We start from the raw sequence: 18,159 nt of genomic DNA on the forward strand, positions 1-18,159 counted from the left end.
TTGTTGTTCTATCACTGTAGGTACTAGAATTTTATGAGTATATAAAACAAGCTTTTTTGCAATGTGTCGCTATTTAACTTAGTTCAGTTTACTGACATGCACTCTACCTATTCTTTTAACAAGCTTTTTTTTGTAATGTGTCACTATTTAACTTAGTTCAGTTTATTGACATGCACTCTACCTATCCTTTGAGAGTTCTTGAGGCATATCCACCAGAGTGAATAAAATATTAATTTTTGTTGGTTCTCAGTGCACGTAAGACAGATTCTTAACTCATCCTGAGAATACATCAAAATATTCATATTTGTGGTTGTGTTGCTTTTGAAAATATCTATCTCCTGCTCTTCCCTCTCATGTGTTTCTCTCTGTCTAAAAAAACACTCACTTGCAACATTACTTCCTTTGTTGAGGTATAATACTTACAAAAATGGTTTTATACACAGCTGCCGAGATTTTCTCACAGCTTTTGTACCATCCTAGCAGACGTCTTAACAGGTCACATTAAAGATGTTCACTCATTGTTTGTTGGTATAACCTTATCCTGCATCTTGATACAGCCCACAACAGCACAAAGAATTTGCTGACTCTGGATACATACTCTACTGCAGAGTTGATGTTCCATACATCAGTGAGTTCAACTCTCATGGAGTTTATATATATGCATTTATTCTAATTGTAAGATGGAATTTTGCATTCAGAGATCATATCTAACTTACTTAATTTCCATCACCAAAATAACAATTCACATCGGATTATGTTTGGAGGTTAACTTTTTAATAAAGGACATAACACAATGGCTTTCCAGACACCCAGCAAAACCTTAACAAAACACTGTAACAGGTGGGATTATTGTCTGGGCAAACAAAGTTGACAGTTGGCACAGTGACTGATGGGAAATGCCTTTATCATCGCTCGCATCAGCCACTGTGTCGAGCGTCAGCTTAGTTTATGGAAACAATGTGTGCCTTATTTGGCACACACCTGGCACTGATTAGTTAGGCATTCATAATCTAACATGTTTCCTATTCTCATAATGCTGCAGTACGATGAAATTTAGCAAAATGTGTTCAGGGCCGGTTTAAGGCCCTAGCAAGATTAGCCGTCTCTTGGGGCGCCAAGCTGAAAGGGGCAATGGGGGTGTCACATACCATATCGCAATTAGCACTGACCAGTTGGGCTGCCAAGCTGAGATTTGCACATAATGTGTTGTCACAACTAGTAGCAAAAACTGACACAAGTGAAAGTGTATCAGGTTCTCAAACTGACCCGGAATGTGTTGCCTATCGAAAGCACACACAAAGGCACTTTTATGAGCAGTTCACGAATATGGTATAGAGTCTAGATCAGAGCCTGAGCCATTATTTACATGCTGTGTGCAGGAATTTATTTATTCATTTCTTAGGTTCTGCACATCCCTCTGATAAGGAAAATGTCGGGGATGCAGAATGAATTGTATACATTAATGAAAAACAAGGAACTCTAAGAAACTTAATGTACATACACTGTAAAAAAATTATTACTGTATTGCTTTACTCTATTTGTGTTTACATCAGATAAATATGTCGCTGCCTTTGACTATTCACAACCGTTTTCTTCTAACCTAGCCTAGATCTCGAACTACGCTGCAGATTAATGTTACCATAATCTTCATAAAAAAGAGGAATCTTGGAAATTGTAGCGACGGAAGTTTAAGACAATATTCATGACTCAAAGAATTTCAGTGTTAAATAAAATCAACGTCTCCGACTGGTTATCCACAACCATTCTCTCACTGACTGCAAAACGCGTCGCCAACCTATGTACCGTAAAGGAAAAATGTCCAGCCTGACACAGCATCAGTTCTAGTATTTTAAATTGGTTGCAAATTTGGAATCTGACAGATTTTTCAAAGAACCCGAGCGACTTTTGTCCATTTTCTAATTCGTAAATAAAGCTAATGTTAGCATCAAATTATTACTTTGGCACGTTTTATTTCGGATAAGAAAGCTTTTTTTATATGAACATTACGCCATAAATTTGCTGGAGAATCACCTTCTCATGCTTTAAGTTCATAAAGTCAAACGGTTTCTCATAGCCGCTAAAAGCAGATTTGAAAATACCATAACACGATGCAGGTAATGCAAAAATACACACGCTTTGGATTTTGAGAGGTTGAACAGGGAGGTATCAAAGCGTCACATAAATTCGTTACTTATAACCGTTTACTATATTTTCATAAATCACCTAACAAAGATTCGTGTTCAACATAATACAGCATCCATTTTCGTAAGCGCTCCCGAAGTAACTTCTGGCGTGGTTTTGTTGCGTTTGGATGTTATCTTTTTCTTCGCCGTTTGAAGTACCACCGACAGGACAAAATAAAAAACCTCTAAACAGTAACTTTTCTAATAATCGAAGAAGCAATAAACAAAAACAGAAGTCATCAAATGCTGGTATAATCTGTTGTACTGAGGCAGCTTTGTGCATCTGCTAAACAAACAAATATTCTACAACCGTGAAACCTTAAATTGTTATTTCAAAACGTAAGTTAATATTTGAGACGTGGGGATGAAGTACACACTACTGTAAACAGAAAACATCGTAGAATTAAAAACATGGAAACAATAATCATTGACTTTAATTGTACACTGATCTATGTGTGTCTTTTCTGTGTGAGTCGTCGATTGCAGTAAATAAAATTTCACCTGCAGAGAGTGCATTGTTAAATGCTACCATCTTCGGACGATTAATCCTCATCCTTTACTGCACAGCCATACTGGAATGCCAGGAGGAAGAGAATTAATATTGTTCAAAACTGGTAGCATTTAATAGAGAACGTTGTTGCAGAGATGAAAAATCGCAGCAATAAAGATGACTTTGAAAATTACATAATGCTCCAAACGACTTCGAGTTTTAGCCCGGTGCGTTTAGTTTTTAACTTTGTTTCCAAGTTTTTCAATAAAATACCGGTATTTGTTACTTAAATTAACAAAGAAAGTAGTCTATTTTTAAAAATTGTATTCATAGATTCGATTTTTCGTCTCTGCAACCAAGGTCACTATCGAACGCTAAGCATTGAGTCGGAGTCGATGGTAGAATCGTGGCATTAGAAGAAACATTCATCGTAAGTAAATACGGCGGCAAGGGAAGGTGAGGTGGAAGCGTGTAATGTCTCTGAACTTTGTATTAAAAACGTCATGGATTCGTTAGACTTCTCCTAGCAATTCACCGACTGTGAGCATGTGACACGTTCGTCTGCTTGGGGCTTTAAGTTCGTCAACCTTTTTCTTTTTTTTTTCTAGTGTATCTATAAACTGCACAAACCATTATAAAGTGACTGAATGAGGGTATCTTATAAGAACACCAGCGACTAACAGTTTTATTCTATTCACGTACTGAGCGAGGAAAAACTGACGGCTAATGTCAATTTGTGCGTTTTGTTTCACCTTTGCTAGGTCCTATCTGCCATACGCTAGCAGGGAAGTTAACGGTAAAACATGCTCATAGAGGAAAGAAACAGACCCATGCAGACTGGGTTTCCGTGAAAGAAAACGTTGTTTCTTTCATAACACAACCAATTTCGTATCCCATCGACGTTCAAGTCAAACCGAGTTGCTCAGTATAAAGTGGCATAAAAATCTAATACTCTTTCCTGTCAAAACTTTTCACTGATTTCTTTCAATTTCTTCCAAACTCCTTAACAACTCACCGCACGATGTGTCCAACAGAGCGTGTGGCGGAAAGTATGTCTTTGCCAAATGCTCAAGGTTGTAGCTGAGAACGAAATCACAGCTTCAACTTGCTACAAAATATCAAACTGATCTATCGAATGGTATGTAGTTGGCAAATCTTGCTCACGCCGGTAACGGTCCTCGGGTCAGTCTTTAGTGCCGAATTATTCAACGACTGTAGGACGTGCTTGTACATACCCAACAGGCTTTTTTTCCACTTGTGCGCGTGCTGCTACCGGACACCTGGTACGTCAGGTGGCACTGGATCCTCTTGTGCCAAAAGGAAGCACCAACTGCCGCTTTCACGGAATGCGAGGCACTTTCCGCATGCTGACTCACTGCTCTGCCGGAACGTGTCCGCGTCATTCGTTAGCGTCGAACGCTACGTTGCACTCCCAGCAAAACCTTCAACCTTTCCGGAAAATCATCCCTGAAGAAGCGGACAACCTGTGATAGTTCGCCAATCATGTAACCGAATAATGAGTTTCCGCCTATTTATTGTTTTACAGTGGCGTATTTTGCGAGTAAACTGTCAATCCCTGAACGAACCGAGGACCTTCTGCAGACCTTACTGCATTTGATACAAATTTCTAGCGTTGCCACTTTTCTATGTACGACTGAGTAATTACATCAACAATATTGCTTTCATCAACATTTGTGGCTGACATTTTGATTATCGGTTATTGGGATCTTTCTTACGCGGACAGACACGGGCGCACTAACAACGTATCTTGCACAACAAAGAAGTTTTAAGCTTCCGTCGATGACGGCGTTATTACAAATGGTGCACAAACTCGGATAGGATACGAATGAAGAAGGAAACTGATATTGACCTTTGTCAAAGGAATGGTCCCAGCAATCACCTGAATGTATCTACGGAGGCACGAAACACCTAAACCGATCTGACCAGTATAGTAAAGTGTGGTACCTTCTTCGAACAGGTACGTGGATCACCGAAAACAAAAAGCAGCGTACCACACACATACATTTGAAAATTTGTGGTAAGTTCCTATGGGACCAAACTGCTGAGGTCATCGGTCCCTAGGCTCACACGCTATTTCATGTAACTTAAACTACCTTACGCTAAGGACAACACACACACTCCCCCGCCCCAGGGAGGACTCGAACCTCCGACGGGGGAAGCCGCGCAAACCGTGGCAAGGCGTCTCAGACCCATAATGCCTCACTGCTGTTGCACTTACGTTGTGAGCTTTTCTCATAATTCTGAGGGATTATCGACCAAGGAAAGTGTTAGGTAAGGGAATACGGTTCTGGACATCTTAAACCAAGCAGTCTTTTTCCTGTTGAAGTTTACAACGTAATGCCACGATGAATCCCATTGGATGTATCACTGGCCCCCTTGCAGTAAGTCACACAAAGACCGCAATCTAACAGTGTAAAACAAAGTAAATTCACGGGATACTCTTTGTGGGGCGGTACGAATTAGAGCAAGAAATCCGGCCTTAATCTGGCGAATTCCACTCATCATATAAACAATCAGCACGTTGTCATATTACACGCGAGTGGTTCAAGAAGTAGGGTAACAAGTTCTCAAGCAGTATTTTTTCTTTTCACAAAATCAAAGAGATACTCCAGTATGCTAATAAGTCACTGGTATATACTGCTAGTTTCCACAGTTATCTACAATTCGTTCCATCAGTATACCAATCTGCCGAAACTGGCATAAAGGAAATAGTGGTTCCGATCAAAGAACCACGTAAAACACCGTTTCTTTGAATCTCTCTTCAGGATGATTAATATCATTCTTCACTGTCGCAGCAGGTGAGTGTTTTTTAACGAGCAACTATCCTGGGATGATTGAAACTATCCATGTTGCTATTCATTGACGTAAGTTCTTGCGATATCTCTACCTACTTTCTTTGTGACGCTAAACAGTGCTCCAGGAAACGTACTTCTGGGAAATGGAGTGATATCCCGGAAGCAACGGCTGAAATTGTTATCTGGACATCGATTCATTACCCACAGCAAGGTGGTGAGACTTCTCGTGAAATTCTGTGACACTAGCTTTGTCGCATGCAAAGCTACAGCTGCACAATCGAAATCGGCTACAGATGAAGCATCAACCGCTTTCCAGCATCATTCAGTAAGGGCGCAGAACACAGTGCCCGGCGCTTCTCACAGGAAACTAGGATTATCGGTACAACAGTAGTCACAATTGTGGCCGCCATAAATGGCACTCTCATAAGATGACAGTATTACATGATGTCATTGCAACATCTCACTGAGAACGATCCACATCGCCGGATTCAATTGGCAGAATGGATGACACGCAAGCTGGGAGAAAAACGTCGTTCCCCCTATAACATACTGTTTACGGATGAAGCTAATTATTATGCCAACAAGGAGGTAAATGAACTGAATCGTAGATTAATATGATGTGTCAAGTGTGTGTGTGTGTGTGTGTGTGTGTGTGTGTGTGTGTGTGTGTGTGTGTGTGTGGATGACTGAGAAGAGTGTTATGGGTGAAGAGAAGGGACGGGCTGAAACCCGGTGCCGGCAAACAGCCTGCTCCTTTCGAATAGCACTAAGGAGCTTTACGTCCACATCCGACAGGCGAATCACCTTCAACAGTGAGGGTCACATACTCTCACTTCATGAGACACTGCGGAGAGGTTTGGAATTTAATCCATGACACTTGCGCAAAGACTGACTGATGATTAGGAACTTAACGCCACCACACCTTCTCCCCTTGCCAGCCGAAGGCTGGTAGTGAAGATTTTCCGTCACCAGTATTCGATCCGGCTTACCTCCGTATCGACAGATGTGCGTTAGCGACCTCGGCTACGGAGGCGGGTAAAGTCACAGATACTGGTTAGATGCCAAATCTCACTAAATCGATTCATGGAAGGTAGTTGGCGTATCGAAAGTGGTGGTTTGGTGTAGAATATGAGATCCTCGCCGGCTGGGGTGGCCGAGCGGTTCTAGGCGCTACAGTCTGGAACCGCGAACCGCGCAACCGCTACGGTCGCAGGTTCGAATCCTGCCTCGGGCATGGATGTGTGTGATGTCCTTAGGTTAGTTAGGTTTAAGTAGGTCTAAGTTCTAGTGGACTGATGACCTTAGAATTTAAGTACCATAGTGCTCAGAGCCATTTGAACCATTTTTTTTTGAGATCCTCACTTTCTACATCTACATCAACATCGATTCTCCGCAAGTCACAGTACGGTGCGTGGCAGCTGGTACTGTGTACACTACTAGTCATTTCCTTTCATATTCCACTCGCAGGAGGAAAAAACGACTGTCGAATCGTTTGGCAGACACCTTCAAATGCCGGTTTCCTAAATTTTCTCAAAATTGTTTCTCGAAAAGAACGTCGCCTTCCCTCCAGATTCCCTTTTGAGTTCCCGAAGCATCTCCGTAACACGTGTTGTTCGAACCTACCTATAACAAATCAGCTTTGATGTCTTGCTTAAATCTGACCTGGTACAGATCGCAAACACTCGAGCAGTACTCAAGAATAGGTTGCTCCAGCGTCCTGTATGCGATCCCCTTTGCATGTGAAAAACATTCTTCCCTAAAATTCTCCCAAAAAACTGAAGTCGGCCATTCGCCTTCCTTACCACAATTCTCACATGCTCGTTCCATTTCACATCGCTTTGAAACGTTATGCCCAGATATTTAAACGACTTCACTGTGTCAAGTAGGATACTAGTAATACATTACAGGTTTGTTCTTGCAACTTGCATATTTCTAAATTTACAGCTAGCTGCCATTCATCAAACCAACTAGAAATTTTCTCTAAGTCGTCTTTATCTTCCTACAGTCACCGAGTTGTCATTGCACTAACATTAGCATGTTATTTATAGTTGTTAGATGAAGATGTGTTGCTGTTGCTATTGTCTGAAGACGGGACATTTCTAACTTTCTTTCAGCACTATTATGCCCCAGCTCGTCACGGACTAGCTGTCCGGACGTTTCTGGATATTCAGTTTCCCCAGAGATGGATAGGTCACAGACCGCCCGCGGAGTGGCCGCTATGTCTCCCCGAGTTAAGTCCATTAGGTTTCCATCTGTGGCGACGTGTGAAAGTAATCAATTGTGTATGCGGTGAAGATCAGAAGCCTTACACAACTCATGCAGCGGGTTCTTAATGCCTGTACTCGCATTACGGTACATGTGTTGGTTAAAGAAGCAGATAACAACCTTGCAAAGTCCTAGACAACACCTCGAACACACCCTATATCCTGTAAGTGCCATCATCGGAATCTGCAATTACCGTACTGTTTTGGATATAATTCAAGAATAAGTATGGCTATGCTCAAATGAAAGCCACCATTTTTATCCTGCAATTCTCTGTCTGTGTGATACGCTTCCAGATGAAAATTACGAGTTGCATCCAGGATGGCAACTTCGGAAATAGCCTCTCAAATTTCATCCCTCCAACATATCGTACTACTTGCCTGTTCATTTTTCTCCGTCCATCTGTTTCTGTTTTAGAGGGGTGATTTCACAGCTATGGAACATGCTGTTGAATTGTGAATGCGGAGCGCTGTGTCAAAGCTATTTTTTGGTGAATTTGTGATATACTGGGTGATCAAAAAGTCAGTATAAATTTGAAAACTGAATAAATCACGGAATAATGTAGATAGAGAGGTACAAATTGACACACATGCTTGGAATGACATGGGGTTTTATTAGAACCAAAAAAATACAAAAGTTCAAAAAATGTCCGACAGGTGGCGCTTCATCTGATCAGAATAGCAATAATTAGCATAACAAAGTAAGACAAAGCAAAGATGATGTTCTTTACAGGAAATGCTCAATATGTCCACCATCATTGCTCAACAATAGCTGTAGTCGAGGAATAATGTTGTGAACAGCGCTGTAAAGCATGTCCGGAGTTATGGTGAGGCATTGGCGCCGGATGTTGTCTTTCAGCATCCCTGGAGATGTCGGTCAATCACGATACACTTGCGATTTCAGGTAACCCCAAAGCCAATAATCGCACGGACTGAGGTCTGGAGACCTGGGAGGCCAAGCATGACGAAAATGGCGGCTGAGCACACGATCATCACCAAACGACGCGCGCAAGAGATCTTTCACGCGTCTAACAATATGAGGTGGTTCTAATAAAACCCCATGTCATTCCAAGCATGTGTGTCAATTTTTTACCTCTCTATCTACATTATTACGTGGTTTATTAAGTTTTCAAATTTATACTGATTTTTTGATCACCCGGTATAAAGTAAAATAATTTGATTACATCAAAAGGATGTCAATCTGATCGTCTGCCATAACAAGCATTACATTTTAAACAATCTAGAAGACGGGTTATACGACGGCAGGCGAAGAGATGGAGACGACACACCTCGGAAGGGGCTAACACGTACCCCTTGAAATGGAAGAAGACGGTAATGGTTCAAATGGCTCTGAGCACTATGGGACTCAACTGCTGAGGTCATTAGTCCCCTAGAACTTAGAACTAGTTAAACCTAACTAACCTAAGGTCATCACAAACATCCATGCCCGAGGCAGGATTCGAACCTGCGGCCGTAGCGGTCTTGCGGTTCCAGGCTGCAGCGCCTTTAACCGCACGGCCACTTCGGCCGGCGAAGACGGTAATGACACGGTGTTGAGAAAATACTGACCTGTCGAGGAAGGGCGTGTTGGTGGAGGAGTCGCTGCTGGAGACGTAGCTGTGGTAGCCCTCCGACTGGGCGTAGCCGGCGCCGGCCCCGGCGGCCTGCGCGTCGCCGTAGGCGCGGGCGTACTCCTCCAGGTCGCGCTGCGTCAGCGCCTTCTCGCTCACCGCCATCTGCAGCTGCACCTGCACCTGCACCTGCGGCTGCGCCACCTGCGGGAACTGCCCAGACGCACCTCTGCACTACCTGCGCTTTTTTTTGTTTATTGAATTTCGATTCCCCCGAAGGGGGCGGGCTGGCAGCAGCTTAGTACGCCGCTCTTCAGGCTACAGACTGTTTTAAAAAGATGAAGAGAATAAACAATAAAAACAAACGATAAAATCGAAGACTTGAATAGTAACATGGCGAAAAAAAATCGTGGAACTTAAAACATAGAAGAAAGGGATGATGATGCGAATAAAATAAATACGAAGCAGACAGGTAAAATAATAGACAGACAATTCAAGAACACGGCGACAGTCTGGTTTCTGTTCGCAAAAGACATAAAATTCACACCCAGCGACAGCATGGTTTATGTTCGCAACACTAGAAAGACGAACAACACTGAACATTCACTGGAACACTGCACTAAAAGGGTGGCAAATGTGACGTACCACAGCCGAGAGCAGGTGGGGGGAAACTGGACAGATGATGGGAAAATAAAAAAGGGGGGATGGAGAGGAAACGCGAAGGGTGGGGAGGGGGGAAAGGAGCCGACGGGGGATGATGGATGGATGGATATGGTGTTATGGGCGCCTGACGGGGGATGAGGACCCATAAGAGGGGTGGGGGGTGCTGGGCAGACGCGACAGGGAGTAGGGAAGGCAGAGGAGGGGAATACAAAAGGACTCGGGAGGGGGGAGAAGGCAGGTAGGGAGAGGGTAGGCGGGGAGAAAACGCCGGCCGGAGTGGCCGAGCGGTTAAAGGCGCTACAGTCTGGAACCGCACGACCGCTACGGTCGCAGGTTCGAATCCTGCCTCGGGCATGAATGTGTGTGATGTCCTTAGGTTAGTTAGGTTTAAGTAGTTCTAAGTTCTAGGGGACTTATGACCACAGCAGTTGAGTCCCATAGTGCTCAGAGCCATTTGAACCATTTTTTTGGGGAGAAAACAGGATGGAAAGGGGGGGGGGGGGGAAGAGGGAGCCCAGGGAAAGGATGGAGGAAAGGAGGGGGTGGGGGGTGGGGATCAGAGCTGATAGGAGGGATAGATGGACGGAGAGAGGGCATCATCCGGGAGGGGGGTTTAATGGAAGCCACCTTGGGAAAGGAGATGAACGGTGTATACCTGCGCTCACTCACACTCTCATTTAAATTAGCTGGCGTCTGTCCCGAGTGCCGACACTATAGAGACAAGTACTGTCTGTAACGCAGTCTCCACGCTCCAATTTATCGGGCGACCGATCAACAAATTGTACGTGTGAAACCTTGTTGAGCGACTGACAGGCCGATTTTGCTTGTCGGGCGGTCGGTTGGGTGTGACCACCCGACAAGCGTTCCTCCCCACTACTTCATCCAGCAAATTTTGCCACGTGTACTGCTGTCGTGCCAATCGCACGGCAAAAGTTCCTCTCTTATCCCCCTGCGCAGGAATAAACGCTGTTAACATATAGCAACCACGACGGAGTGCAAGGTGGACGAAACTTCGATGGTAGGTTTTCAGCAGACATTTAAATACTGCAGATATTTGACACGTCGTGCGAGGATCACAGCAATCGAGATGCAAGGAATGAAGAACTGTATTTTTCTTTTATCAAACCCATAATGGTTTCATGCCGCGCGGGATCAGCCGAGCACTCTAAGGCGCTGCAGTCATGGACTGTGCGGCTGGTCCCGGCGGAGGTTCGAGTCCTCTCTACGGCATAGGTGTGTGTGTTTATCCTTAGGTTAAGTAGTGTGTAAGCTTAGGGACTGATGACCTTAGCAGTTAAGTCCCATAAGATTTCACACACATTTGAACATTTGAACATTTGAACAATGGTCTCATGTTGCTCACACTGGCAGTAAATGATACATATTGTATGTATTGGAAATAAACTACGAGTTGCATCTGAAAAGATCGCTGAATAGTCTCAGAAAATAAAGGAAATAGGAGTTACAAGTAAAGTAGCTTTACTGAGCTGGAAGTAATCAACACTCTTCTGGCATCGGTTGTAAAATTACTCGAAACTCAACAAGTGCTGAGCAAGCGTAAGCCTTTCAGGGCTAATTTAAAGGTAGGGAAACTTTCTGCTGGCGCCAGTTCTGGAGAATAAGGAGGGTGTTGAGGAACAGCCACCTCGAGATGAGCCAGAAAGTTGAGGACGCAGACGTTGCGGATATCTAACAACGCGTAACCATAGTGATTCGAGTGATTCCACAAGAAGTGTTTGTTGACAGTTTCCAACAAATCTGCAGCCGACGTCAGAGGTGTGGCCGGCCGTTGAGGCCGAGCGGTTCTAGGCGCTTCAGTCTGGAACCGCGCTGCCGCTATGGTCGCAGGTTCGAATCCTGCCTCGGGCATGGATGTGGGTGCTGTCCTTACGTTAGTTAGTATTAAGTAGTTTTAAGTTTAGGGGACTGATGACCTCAGGTGTTAAGTCCCACAGTGCTTAGAGCCATTTGAACCAACAGAAGTGTGTTGAAACTAATGGTGATTGCTTTGAAGGCCGATAAAGGTATTTAATTTGTAACTCTTGCTTCCTTTATTTTCGGACACTATTCACCGAACTTTTCGGATGCATCTTGTAAATACAAACAGTTGTCGGACTTTTATTCATAAAATAGGCTCACTTCATTGTTTAAAGTGTTAAAAAATCGAACCGATCGCAACGCCATCTGCTATGAAGACCAAAGTGTAGCAATCACTTTTTTTCGATTATAACAATTGCTGAATGCTTTATTTCTCGTCCATCTGTTGCCGTATTTATTACATGATGTGTAGCACAAAAGTTTTCAGTCTTCCTACTTCTAATCTGAAACCAGTTTCTTAAACTAGCAGGTGACACCACCTAACCTCGGGCATCTTTAAATGACATTCCAGGTTTCAGAAACAATTTTGCGTAATAAATGTGGAGGTACGACTACACCCATAAATTGGGTTAGTTGCTAAAAACTGTAAGTGCTACAAGACCTCTCCTCACAGCTCACAGCTTGTCTGATGCAGTATCATTGTCAGTTTTCGTCAAATGTGTTTGACGACCATGAGCAACCCAGAAAATAATTTCATGTTGATTGTTAAATAATTTTGGAAACTTGCTTCTGTAATAAAGCGTGGGTGAATTTCTTCCTTTGAAGAAGTCATTTCTATGCCGATAGCTCTCTCTCTCTCTCTCTCTCGCCTTGTCGGTTCTGAACACCAAGACCAATCCAAGTTTTTGCACGTTTGTTATTTCAAGTGATGTCGAGCAATACAATGTCAACGAAAGTGAAGAAAACAACAAGCAGCCAGCGATATGAGCAAGGAGGTGCTGTGATGGCTGCGTATTGTTGGTCAGGATGTGCAAAGGCTGCCACCAAATTGCTCAGTCGGTAGTTCAGCCAGCCGATAAATCGCCGCCGCTCTCCGTGGCGATAGAAAGTGAAGTCAAAATTCTGAAAAGCCTCCGTGCGGTACCCAACCATATCAAAATTAATTAAGGCTGGAGTTGCCTTAAGTTTCTTGAAACGAATGAAATTTTTCTATCCACGTACCGTTTCAAACTTATCAAGTCTCATCTGGAAAACTATTGACCTCAGTCTTTTTTTTCCCTTGATGACCAAAATATCTTGTTCGGCAGGGGATCTTCCCAAAGTTTTGTATCACTTTGCGTTTACCAAGCGTCGGAATATGTCTGGTTTTTTTTTTCTCGTTACAAGTATAAAGCACCCACTACAAAAGTCACGAAAAAATCTGGTAAAGCTCTCTATAGCATGGAAAAAAATCTGTTCTTAATTTGAACCCTCCTCTACTACGGAGGGTCGTATGCAACCCAGTTCAAAGTTATATTTCGCGCCGTGGATAACCTAGAGGGCGCTCCATGCTGTCGTCCAAGGCCACCTACTCGTCAGTCGTGGGAAAGCCGTTGACCCGATCACATCGATAAGCTACGTACACTTCTTCACTTATCCCCCCTTTTGGTCCGATCTGACCCAACCGTAGTATATGTGTGATCTCAACCACCGTAATAGAGGGGGGTTAATTAGCGCCAGTGTCATGCTTTTCCCTTGAAATGGTAAAAGTTTCGCGTTCGGAAAACGCCGCTAACTGTGTTGATCTGTGCGCTGTTTTGATATGTTATTGGAAGTGCGATGTAGCGTCTTTGCCTGTTGCTAAGCTTCCGCCTACCTCACGTCTCACAAGGGGGCATTCGTATTCTGTGGTGTGTGCATTTAACGGCGGTCCTCGTGGCCTCGCGCTCAGTCGTCGACCATCGATAGCTGGATGATGGCCATCCAAAGTTAACTGCTGGCAGTTAAACTGGGCACGGACGCTACAAGCTACATCCAAATCTAAATATCATTTGAGCGAGTCGATGTTGTATAATCTATCAATTTACACGTCCGAGAACGGCGTTACTCGAATTTGGTGGAAGGTGGCCATAGAGATGGTGTGTTGTTTGTGTCTACAGAAGTCACAGGCAAAGTGCAATTGCTTTGGCGTATGGACTTGTTTGGTGAGCTTCTTTATGTGTAGACTGTATGAGCTACTATTCAGAGCTATGGGCTATGCCGCATGATTCCTTATATTACGTGATTTGGTTTGAGTTAAGGAGTTTATCGGCAGGGATTACCTACACTGGTTATGCCACTGTTATTTCTGTCTATAAGGTATGGACCTGGTTCGTAATTTATGAATATTATTTGTTCTGCCTTTATGCAATTCATTTTGGTACCAATATTAGTTTTATGGGTTGCTGTTTTAAAGGAAGCCTTGGGGGCTTTCTTGTTTAAATTTTATTTGTACATTCTTTCATGAAACTATCCTGGTTAATCTCAATTTAAAATCAAGCTATGTACATAGTTACCTGTTCTTTGGCTGCGATTTGAATTTTACTTAATTACTTATGAGCAGTCAGATAATATTTCTCTAGTCTACATTTCACACAGTTTTATAATCGTTCCTTGCCTGTTCTCATTTCTTGCCTTTACAGGTCTTAACTGAACCGTTAATTGAATGTTTTTTATGCTTGGCGTATATTTGTCGGAACATGGGTCAATTAAACAGTTTTTGTCTGTTTTAGTCGTAACTGGACTCATGCTGTGCTTGGTTGGATTTGCGTAATGGGAGAACTACTTGAGTGAGGTCAAGGTTTATAACACCCCATCATTTATAATTGCAGTTTAAAGTCCAAATACGAAATATTTATTGGTTATTGGCCTTTCCTTGCATTTATCTGCGCTTACTAATTTGTTAAAATAAATTTCTAACAACAGCTCGGAGCATTAATTTATTTGATAAAGCGTTGTGTTTCTTGGGCCTGGCACGTTACGGCTCCCAGCCCCTCTCTTGCTAAAGTTATTTCGAGTGTTGAAGCTGCTGGTGAATATTCCAGATTGTATGGTCGGGTTTCTAACTTCTCGTCCAATGATGCGGTAGGCACTTTCAGAGGGGCTCCTGGTTCCTTTGAGCATCGCCGACTGACGAAACGATCATCTGAATGAGTTCCACTGATTACAACGGCTAAATATGGCGCGAACGTAAGCAATAGGCTACGGTAGAGATCAGTCTGTTACCATAGCCTTCATTTGTCTTCGTCAACTCACAACCAAATCATCACCTTTCAACCTGACCTAGAACTCAGGCTACGCTGAAGATCAGTCTATCACTGCAGCCAAATCGACCGATTTCAGCCGAACGCCAGTTGTACAGCATTCATTTTAGAGACTCACACTGACGGCTGGGATGTGGGAGAGCGACGCAGATTCCGTGACGAGGGGTCTGATCGGCAGAGATAATCCATATCGAAGATAAAACTCAGCTATCGAACTGTCGTCTGTCAAAGATAAAAATTATCTATAGATTTTGTAAAGTTACCGTCGATATACTGTTAAGAGTCATGGCTTCTGTTCTCTTAAAATTGTCCCAATGTTTATATACTTCAATGACTTCTCTGTGTAACCGTAGACAAAAGTTCCTCATTGTAGATAAAATTTTGGTTTCAAAAAATTTCACTGCATCATTTCCTGACTGAAGAGCACGCTCTGTTACAGCTGATTTTTCTGCGTTCCTCAATTTACAAAGGCGTCTGTATTCCTTTAGACAGGTATCGACTCATGAAACTCATTCACGCATCTCTGAAGAGATATAAGGCATCTCTGGACTGAACATTAGGAACACACAAAAATTTCTTGGACGACGACCATACAACCCTGAAGATTTCCCAGTAACTAAGAGAACGGGTTGTGGAAGCCTATCATTGTATGATAAATGTGTTGAAGGTCAGTACCAACATTGCGCCGGGACTGCAAACCTTTCATCAAAATTAAAAATTTTATTTATATCCGCTTATGATGTAACTGAGCCCAAAACGTATTAGGAACACTTCGATAACAGTGAGCATAGATCACTTCATTTATAAAAAAATTATAGCTTTGTGTAAACCAGTTTATATGTAAATGATATACATTGTGTAGTGCTGCTTTCATTCTATATGAACAGAATATTTTTTAAGTCAATTATCAAGAAACATAACTATGTAAAATTTATTTAAAACAATGTTTTCAGAAAATTTTGTTACATGTATGGAAAAAAAGTATGTGTAACGGCAGTTTAAACACATTCATTGCCAGCGTGTAGACGTTTAGATTTTTTGCCTGCAGTCGTTAATCTCTTTGATATGTCTCGCTAGTCAGAAAGAGACGATTTAAAGTCAGACATGTTTGTGCAATTTTAGGGGGTAGTTGGAACTTTGTAGCTCATGTGAGCAGATGGAACTTACATTACTGTGGAAGTTGAATGATTATTATGAACTAGTCGTTTGAATGTTTAAAGAAAGTACAGTAGCTACAATGGACGAATTTTTATTATTTAGTATTTGAAGTCATCCACCGAACTCTCGCGTTTTGGAAGGTTCCAGTTTTCTTTGTACAAGAAAAACTCGGGACAGCAATTATGCCCCGAAGATGAAGACAATGGAGCCAACATACAACCAGCTAAGTAACAGATTCATAATTTATCAGTGTGGAAGCTTTACCTCAAAAGAGTTAAAGATCAAATGAAAGTAATAAATGTAATTTCAACCACCAAAATTTAATATTCAAGCACAGAAATTAAAATAGCAATATTACCAATGTTGTTTTTCTTGTTGTGGTCTTCTGTTCTGAGACTGGTTTGATGCATCTCTCCATGCTACTCTATCCTGAGCAAGCTTCTTCATCTCCCAGTACCTACTGCAACCTAAATCCTTCTGAATCTGCTTGGTGTATTCATCTCTTGGTCTCCCTCTACGATTTTTACCCTTCACGCTGCCCTCCAATACTAAATTGGTGATCCCTTGATGCCTCAGAACATGTCCTACCAACCGATCCCTTCTTCTAGTCAAGTCGTGCCACAAACTTCTCTTCTCGCCAATCCCATTCAATATCTCCTCATTAGTTATGTGATCTACCCATCTAATCTTCAGCATTCTTCTGTAGCGCCACATTTCGAAAGCTTATATTCTCTTCTTGTTTAAACTATTTATCGTCCATGTTTCACTTCCATACATGGCTACACTCCATACAAATACTTTCAGAAACGACTTCCTGACACTTAAATGAACACTCGATGTTAACAAATTTCTCTTCTTCAGAAACGCTTTCCTTGCCATTGCCAGTCTACATTTTATATCCTCTCTACTTCGAACGTCATCAGTTATTTTGCTCACCAAATAGCAAAACTCCTTTACTACTTTAAGTGTCTAATTTCCTAATCTAATTCCCTCAGCATCACCCGACTTAATTCGACTACATACCATTATCCTCTTTTTGCTTTTGTTGATGTTCATCTTATACCCTCCTTTCAAGACAATGTCCATTCTGTTCAACTGCTCTTGTAAGTCCTTTGCTGTCTCTGACAGAATTACAGTGTCATCGGCGAACCTCAAAGTTTTTATTTCTTCTCCATGGATTTTAATACCTACTCCGAATTTTTCTTTTGTTTCCTTTACTGCTTGCTCAATATACAGATTGAATAACATCGGGGAGAGGCTACAACCCTGTCTGACTCCCTTCCCAACCACTGCTTCTCTTTCGTGCCCCTCGACTCTTATAACTGTCATCTGGTTCCTGTACCAATACGATTTGATAAAACGGTGGTTGACTTCCTTCAAGTTTAAGCAAAATGAGGAATATCAATAAAAACTGATAGGTCATTGGAGATGTGATCATGATTTATAGATGATGTGACACGCTACAGAGATATATGAACAGATCCTGACAGAACTTTTACAGCCTCAGTGGAGTCGTGGCTTTAGCGCCCCCTCGCGGCGGACTCACCTGGTGGTCGGCGGCGTCCTGGTAGGAGCGCGCGTAGTGGTCGAGCTCTGCCTGCGTCAGCTGCGGCTTGTCTCGCTCCGGCGGGCTGGGGGCGTTGTAGTCGCAGTCCGGTTCACGGTCGCGGTCGCGCTCCACGCGCGGCAGGAACGTCTCTGGGGGGATCTTCTCGCAGCGCTCCATCACCGTCTTCAGCTGCGGGCACACCAGGCGGCCACTCACTTCCCTGTACACTGTGCTTACGCGACTTTCTGCTCAAATTCCACTAATCGTAGTAGGTACCTCCAACCACAAAGAGAGAACATCAATGACGTCAATTACCATATGACTTCCGAGTGTAGAGTTCTAACATACTACAATGAAGAGCTAAAGGAA

The 18,159-nt window shown here is 42.8% G+C and overlaps 1 protein-coding gene across 1 annotated transcript in view; it reads right to left on the reverse strand.

Annotated features, from left to right (window-relative positions):
- The window catches only part of LOC124613745, a 220,269-nt gene that overhangs the window by 179,705 nt on the left and 22,405 nt on the right, over nucleotides 1-18,159 (reverse strand). Inside the window, exons 4-5 of the mRNA XM_047142462.1 lie at nucleotides 17,788-17,979; nucleotides 9,320-9,534 (exon numbers count right to left, since the gene is read on the reverse strand). Of these exons, the coding sequence (XP_046998418.1) occupies nucleotides 9,320-9,534; nucleotides 17,788-17,979 (407 nt within the window). The remainder of the gene's footprint in view (nucleotides 1-9,319; nucleotides 9,535-17,787; nucleotides 17,980-18,159) is intronic.

This window comes from Schistocerca americana, chromosome 4, assembly GCF_021461395.2.
Source record: "Schistocerca americana isolate TAMUIC-IGC-003095 chromosome 4, iqSchAmer2.1, whole genome shotgun sequence".
Taxonomy (NCBI): domain Eukaryota; kingdom Metazoa; phylum Arthropoda; class Insecta; order Orthoptera; family Acrididae; genus Schistocerca; species Schistocerca americana.